The 8286-nt window shown below is 36.1% G+C and overlaps 1 protein-coding gene across 1 annotated transcript in view; it reads right to left on the bottom strand.

The window, feature by feature from the left end:
- Positions 1-343: 343 nt before the first annotated feature.
- LOC134627608 (sodium-coupled neutral amino acid transporter 3-like) overlaps positions 344-8286 on the bottom strand; it is a 28052-nt gene continuing 20109 nt past the window's right edge. Inside the window, exons 10-17 of the mRNA XM_063473858.1 lie at positions 6734-6792; positions 6200-6373; positions 5952-6031; positions 5768-5868; positions 5158-5282; positions 4920-5064; positions 3844-3947; positions 344-3725 (exon numbers count right to left, since the gene is read on the bottom strand). Of these exons, the coding sequence (XP_063329928.1) occupies positions 3621-3725; positions 3844-3947; positions 4920-5064; positions 5158-5282; positions 5768-5868; positions 5952-6031; positions 6200-6373; positions 6734-6792 (893 nt within the window). The 3' untranslated portion in view covers positions 344-3620. The remainder of the gene's footprint in view (positions 3726-3843; positions 3948-4919; positions 5065-5157; positions 5283-5767; positions 5869-5951; positions 6032-6199; positions 6374-6733; positions 6793-8286) is intronic.

The raw sequence follows: 8286 nt of genomic DNA, 5'->3' as shown, positions 1-8286 counted from the left end.
AGAAGGTTGGCTGTCAAGAATCCATTCTTAAACAAAGACAACAAGGAGAAAAGGCTGATGCATGACAAATTACTCAACAACTGGACTAAAAATCAGCGGCAACAGGTCTTACAGAGTGAAAATTGAAAATTTGAAAATGTTGGTTCAAATTGTTGTCAGTATGTGCAGAGGAGTTCAAGAGAGAGGTCCAACAGTGAGTGTTCACAGTCATCCGTGAAACACAGTGGAGACTCTGTCATGGTCGGAGCTGGATGTCAGCTAGTAATGTTGGGGATCTTGTCAAAATTGATGGAATTATGCATTCAAAAAAGTACAACAGATTTTGATTCCTTACCATCTGGAAAGGATCTCATTTATTTTTCAGCATGACAGCGATCCGAAGCATATTGCAGTGCAATACAAACAGACCTAGATAGCAAAACACACAATGAGGCACTAACAGTCATAGATTGGCTGCCACCAATCACCAAAAGCCCAGATCTTAACATTACTTAAGTAGAGCGGGATCATCTTGACAGAGAATGCATTTTCCTAGCAATATAAAAAAGAAATGAAGAATGACTCAAGGCTTGCGCACATTATTGTATTAATATCTATCAAATACTAAAGTTGCCTACAAATTAAGAGCAGTACATAGTAAAAGAAAAAACAGAAACATGCACTGTCCAAATAACAATTTGTTTGAGTCAAGGGGTAAATGAGGCCAAGAAAGACAATCTAAAAACATCTACAATTATTTTATTGGCAAACTAAAATTGTCCAGCTATTTACACTTTACAAGCTACTGTAAATATGCAACACAAATATAAAAGGCATACATTTATATACATTATTTATATAAAGTCACCAAAGTCCAGAGACATTGTTATCTACTTGTAGCCACGTTATAATTAACTTCTTGAACTACAGCTCTAGTAACATATCACACAGATTTGCTTACATACGTGACGGATTAACATTTGATATCATGTGGTGGCACATGTTTAAAAGCAATAGCATTTTAAAGCAGTAGGTAGTCAGTTGTTTTTTTGGCAAGATCCCTTAAAGTAACCCCAAGATCCCTTTAGTAACTTTGGTTACTAAACTTGATGAGACTAAACCTTCAATGACACCACGAGGAGCACAGCAAGTAAATGTGAAAAAGCAAGGACAAAAAAAAAGGATACTGGATATTTCTTCTGCTCATGATTAGTCTGAAAAAACAACTTAATCTGGAGTCAAAACTGCTACAAAAAACAGAAAATAGAGTTATATATAAATAACTGAGAATTTGCCCTTGACTTTTCTAAAGCCTGGGAGTTGTTATACAATATAAAACCATCTTTGGGTAGAAGCTGAAAGTATTTGTCATAAGCTTTTCTCACTTTTGTCCATGAGAATATTTTCCATTGGTTTAAAAGCTGTGAATTTGTGGTTTATATTCATATATATTACATAATCTAAAGCCCCTGTAGTCTGTGAAAGCATACTCCTATGTAGTTAGTCATACCCGTTATGGGTGTTGAGATCACTTTAAGCCAAAACTTGGGAGGTATTCCTCAACACACATGAATTGAACTAAAAAAAGTCTTCTTTTTCTGAGCATAATGACAGTAATGTCTGAGTTTTTTTTTTTAAGAACGACTTTTTAACACGTAACACAAAACAGATTGGGACTTCAGTACGCTTCACTATAAGATGCCAAATGTACAGTTATTACTTAACATCTCTATGTGACAGTGCTGGAAGGCAAATCTCTGCTCACTACACCAAATACAGAACAGACTTGACATCATGCAAAAAGATTAACTTCATGTTTATGGCCAACAAGACCAAGCAAATTACTATCAACTAGTGAAGCAATGATAATGCGACAGAATAACAAAAGCATCACATCGATCTATCAAATTAACTCATTTTAATTTTACAGATTACCAGCAGGCAGAGCTAAAAAAAAAAAAAAAAAAAAAAAACAACAACAACAAAAAACCCCCAACAACTCAGAGGTCAGAGGTCAGAGGTCCAAACTGAATTACAACTAGAAACTACATTTTCTTCATTTTTACCTAGCGGTATCTAGCAATAGATGACGTTTTGGTTTTATTTGCTTATTTTTTTTTAGATATATACATCGTGTCTATACATTTGTTTATAAAATGCCTATTAAAACCTGGGTACAACCAAACTATTTACATGGCCTTTTATTTATGTATTTGGAATCTGGGCAAATACATCCTTTAAATTTTAACCACGGGTGATTAAAAGTGAGCGAACAGTTTGGACAGTTTGGGAAAATGAACATTCTCTTTGATGCTGCTTAAAATTAAACGAGATCATCACCAGTTTTACGTCTTATGATAAATATAAAAGTAGAGCTACCTAGCTGTTATCTTAGCTGAGCAAAAAGACTGGAAACTGGACATAACACGTTCATTACTGGGCTTTAAACGGTCATGTAGGTGTTCTTTTTTATCCATGAAAAGCGTGGCACTTGTTTAGATTTATTTTTTTTAAAACCAGTCATCATCCAACTTGTAAATTGTAGTGATGTGGTAGAGTAAAGAAATTATTTCTGAAACCCTCGAAGAAGGAATAAAATAAGGTAAATAAACTTCTACAAAGTGTTAAAGTAAACTTGAACTCTTTATATTAAGGGTCACAGTTGGCTTATATGCACTAAAAAAGCATTAAAAAGGCATTTCTTTATCAAACACTTTACATTTTAACAAACAAGTGAAATATTATTTGTGTGAATTATCTCTGTATCATGATTATTGGTTTCATTGTATAAAGTAGAATTAAATATATTTCATTTGAAATTAAAAACATGTTTCTGGTAGTTAGCTAAATAAATATAAACTCTTGCTTTCATCGTATCTTTGTGTGCTTTTTGTTAAATGCTAAAAGGCACCCAGGTTTTTGAATAAAATTTGTTGATTTATGCGTATGAAGCAAAAGCTTGCAGACACATAATTAAATGTCAGCCATGCTCTAAGGCTTTAAAACACCTCACTATATAATATTACATAATAATGATGAGAATGAACAGTTCAGATCGCTGCTGGTGCAGGTTGAAATCATCTGTTTTCTTTTGTGCGTTTAATGGAAAATAACTAATATTACATAAAACGTATGTTATTTTACTGTCTCTTGTTTATACTGTATCTTAATTTGTTTCCTTTCCTGCAATCATACTGTCTTTCTCTGTACAGTACCAGCTGCAGCTGTTTGTGTGTGTGAGTAAAGGGAAAACAACAGGGGAAGACAATTTCACTATCATCCCTGCATCCTTGGATGTTATCGCACTAACACAGGGTAACAAAAAAAAACAAAAAAACAACCCTGTTCATTCGTAATTATTCAAATAAACTTTTACTCTGTGTTAACTTAAATAATAAAATATTGAAATGAATGGATTTTGTACAGATACATGTTAAATTACAGTCAGAAAGTTACATTGATTTCCAAGAGTGATTCCTTTCTACCCACATACTATACTGGGTGTTTTATACATTTAGAAACCCGGAAGCTGTTCTTAGCAGCCCTGTAGTGTGTTCCTGCTTACTTGACAGTATTTTCTAACCATTGACCATTTTACAGTATGTACCCCTTCCCTAAGACTACACACAATGAAGCAGCACTTAGTGTCCTCCAACAGCAAGGCCTTCCCCTGTTGTCCAGTCGATAATAATGAAGCTCAGACTCATTACCATGAAGGAGAAACCCAAAGCGGCAAAGCAGGCAGCCTAAGAATAATGGGAAAACATATCGGACTTAACTATCAAGAAGTTGAAAAATGATGTAACATTAAATTACTGTAACGAATTACTCAAGAATGCATGGCAAATATTGTAATTGCCTCACCATTATCTTAGGAAGAGAGTTCATGGGTTCATCTTCCTTGGGAACAATGCGGATGTAGAAGACAGCAGGGAAGATGAAAATAAGGCAAGGAGCTGATGTGGCGCCTGAAAAATAAAAAAGCATGCAATGCTGTAATAAAAGCTTGATAAGAAAAAAAATACACAGGACTCATTATTATTTGTTGATGTTTGTTTTCTGTTTTCCTAAATTCACGATCCATCCGTTCTCTTCCAGGGGGTACAGGTTACTAATCTGACACAGGGCTAACACAGAGAGATAGACAACCAATTTAGAATCACCAATTAATCTAACCCCACTAAGTGCATATCTTTGGACTGTGAGTGGAAGCCAGAGCACCCGGAGAGAACCCACACAAACACAGGCAAAACATGTAAACTCCACACAGAAAGGTCCCGGGCAGACAGTGGAGTCAAACTCAGGGCCTTCTTGCTGTGAGGCAACAGTGCTAACCACCGTGTCACCGTGCTGCCCTTCTGTAAACTTGATTTGTAATTTATACTTTTAGTCAGAATTTTTTATTATTTATACAACATATACACGGGCCTAATCCTAATCCCATCCTCCTAATTCCCTCTGTTTTACACGCTAGCACACAAAAAAGCAAAATCTGAAAACAGCTCTATTTATTATATCCACTATTTTTTTCTGCTTCTGTGCATAGATTCAAAAACAGGTAAACTCTGTATGTAAACCCTTGCTTTCAGGAAGTACCTGGTGGTCCCTAAAGTTAATGTTTTATACTTTTACCTGTAACCTATGAAACATGACCTCAGTCTGAAAACAAAGTGGGACAAAAATATTGACTTAAGCTGTCAGTGTGTCCATGACAGTGGTCACTTTTTTAACTTTTAATATTTGTTTGTGTGTGTATGTGTGTATACAAATGGCAACTGAATAAGTTACCCATAAATCCAACCTATCAGTTCCCTTGGTGCCTCTTGGAGATTTAGGCGTTATACCCCCTCTTCTTGAGTCTCAGACTCAATATACCATAAGAAAAACATTACTGTTTTGATATTATCCCTACTGAACTTTACGTTAAGTATTATACACACCAATAATGCCGAAGATTCCCAGAATGTTAGGAGCAAATATCACCAACATGTTAATAAAGGTGAGAAGAATGAGAGCGATGGCAATATGACGTAACCAGCTGAAAGATTTGGTGGGAAATATCATCTGCTGGATGGCTCTACGTACCTGTGGGTAAAAAAAACTCACATTAGAAACACTATAATGTTGCATTATTAATTTAGTCATTAAATGAAGAGTAAAATAAAAGGCATCACTTACTGGGAACAGCACAATGGGGACTGTTAGTGTTACAGCAGTAAGGACAGCCACTCGCACACACAGGATCAAAGTGTCGTATGGATCAATCCGGCTGTATGTGTGCAGTAGTTCAGCCTCCACTTTGTCTACAGGAATATAAACAGAAAATAGTTTAGCTGCACATGAGCTCATCAGTCAGTTAACTGTGGACAGCATACCATGACAAACAATCTCCACAAGAGGGAGCTTGAGTTCCATGTAATGCAGTAGAGGCAAATTCTGTAAAGGATGGGATCATTTAAAAAAAAAAAAAAACCCACACACAATGAGTAACAATTAACAACAGGGAAAAGCCAAAAGCCAAGGGAAATGATTTTTACAAATTTTCTGCAACATTTGTAAAGTATATTGAACATTTTAACACCGTATCTGAGTTGCCTCTCTAAAAAAACAAAAAAGTAATCTCCCTAGTCTATTATGTCCCAGCCCAAACTAGATTCCTTTTGTCTTACTTATAATAACAAATATCTACAACTGTTCTGTCCACTTGATTTGAACACAGACATTTGTATTCGTCTGCTGGTACTGAAACACCAATCGTTAAAGAAATGTCAGGGAAAATTGCCCTCACCATAAAAAGTCAGGTAGCCAAAGAGAGCTGCCAGTAAGTACATGGTGTACATGATTAAGATGGAAATGTTGGACACCTTCTGCATCTTCTTCTTTGATGGGCTAAAATCAAAGAGTGGACATTAATGCCACATTTTGCACTGAGATGTTTATCAAACATTGCAGGTTACAAATGGGCGACTCACTTGCGTAGCTCAGTGTAGATGGGCAGGACCTCAGGGTGGCAAACAAAAGCGAAAGCCAAAATCGGGATGGTGTATGCTGTCTGTTAAGAGACACATAAACACATGACTGTCTATTATTAGCAGTGCAGTTAAGCTTCCCCGCATACATGTGTGGAAACTAGCAAATACATCTCAGCATCTCTGGCTTTCAATATTCAAAAGCGATACAGATCCACAGACACAAACGGTTCTTCATCTCAGCCGCCTACCTGTGGGTTGATGGTGAACATGCGTGGGGTGCAGTGGGAGTCATCATCCTCGTGAACCACACCGTTGTTGTACTCATGGATTTGGACTGAATCGTTCAAGCTGAGGTGGGAAGCGGTACCATTGACTGAGAACTCCTCAAAGGGGCAAGGAATCTGAAACTTCTTGAAGATAACCTGCACATGTGGCAACATGTGGAAGAACAAACAGGAATATCATGAAAAATAAGGACAAGGTGATATGTCAGTCATTAAAAAAACATCCTCCAGTTATCAACAACTACTTAGAAAAACCATTTCAATCTAGATTAGGGCCACTCAGCCTCTAAGTAGACAGATTTAACTTTGAACCTCTGATGTCTGTAGTAGCTCTTATATTAGCCTTATCAAACACTGACACATTCCACCAAAAATAGAGACAAGGATGGGAAAGTTAGCAACATAAAGTGTATGCCAGGAAGGCATGCCAGAGCAAAAGAGGCTCTGTGTGCGCAGTGACTGTGATGATGTGCCACTGTGTGTGTTGGACCAACTTACTGCAGTGAGAAAGAACACCATGCAGCTGAGAGAAAACCCGCTGGTGTAGCCAAGGTAACCTGAAAATAAAGAGAACGAGAAAATTTATAACTGCTCCTCAGACTGAATTTATGTGTTGTGTGGAACCACTATTAACTGCATTAGCTTTAGATGCTCCTTGTTATAAATGAAGCTACTGCAATAACATCCTGAAAATGTACAGAGTGACCTCACAGCACTGTGAGGGCAAAGACAGCATGTTTATACTGTGTATTAACGAGCAGAATATGCCGGAATTGAGAGTGCGATTATGTCAGGAGAAATTATTTTTAACTGAACAGCCCGCTGTTTCCACTGTGAGGGGTAGGACAAGAACGCACTAATTGCTTGACTGCAATGTACATACCTTTGCCTTCAAAATCATTAGATAAGTTGGATTAATGTCAAATAATCTTAATTGATAACTTCTAAGTATAGAAAATATTTCTTGAACACAAACTGGCAAATGCATGAGTTAGATAAATGCACTGCAAGAAAACAACCCAAAACTCAAACCCACTACTCTGGAGTATAATGAAAAGGAGCAAAACTATTTTAAAGAAGCTATGTTCCAAAGAGTGACTCAATAAAAGGACATTAACTGTTAATACAGACTGTAAACACATAATACTTGTTATGCAGAAACCTTGCCCAGCTGCCATGGAGATCCGTTTTAAACAGAAAAACATTTAATTAAGCTAAAAATAAAAAATTGTAAGTCAAACTGTAAATTTAAGTGAAGACAACATACATATTTTATATTATTTCACTAGCTATTGATTATTAGTATATTTTATTACATATTATATTATTACTTTTTTTTTTTTTACTCTTAGGGAATTCAAATAATTTATTATTTATATTGGAAAGTTAAGCCCGCTGGTGATGTGTACATGGTCCTGGAAGTCTAGCTAGACTCATAGATCAGTGGATTTGGCTTTTTTATCTGCTTCAAGCTTATCTTTTATCTCTGGTCACTGTGTATGCAGAAAACACCTATACATTCACCTATATGCAATTGCCCACTCGCTTTAGTATTGTGTCAACAATAAGGTTAAAGTTGCCTTAGTGGCCTGATTCAAAAGAGGATGGTGTTTTTGTTTTTGTTTTCTTTTTTAACAGCAGGGCCACTGTAGGGAGAAAAAACATCATCACTGTCTGATGTATGCATTAGATCACATGTTAGCTGATTCTGATAATTGTTTTGAATGACTGCTGAAAACTCATTTTATAGGTTAGCTTTCCCTTAATCCTCATCCCTTTTATTGGCCATAGTTTACAACTATTTGCTTATATGTCTGAATGAACTTCTGACTATATGTTCGATTATGTGCCTGTTTATGTGTCTGTACATTCGAACATGCATATTTATCTTTAATACATGGCTTTTATTCAAACTGTGAAGCAATTTGTAGCTGTGACAGTTTTCAAATATCTGTAAAAAGTTATTATTATAGCATGTTCCAACACATTAACAGCTTTCTTTGGTAAATGGAAGTGGAAAACAGTAATCCCATAACAAAGTTGTATTTACA

The sequence above is a fragment of the Pelmatolapia mariae genome, linkage group LG5 (assembly GCF_036321145.2).
Source record: "Pelmatolapia mariae isolate MD_Pm_ZW linkage group LG5, Pm_UMD_F_2, whole genome shotgun sequence".
Lineage (NCBI taxonomy): Eukaryota > Metazoa > Chordata > Actinopteri > Cichliformes > Cichlidae > Pelmatolapia > Pelmatolapia mariae.
Note: the sequence above shows the minus strand (reverse complement) of the source record. Positions and strands in the feature narration are given on the sequence as shown.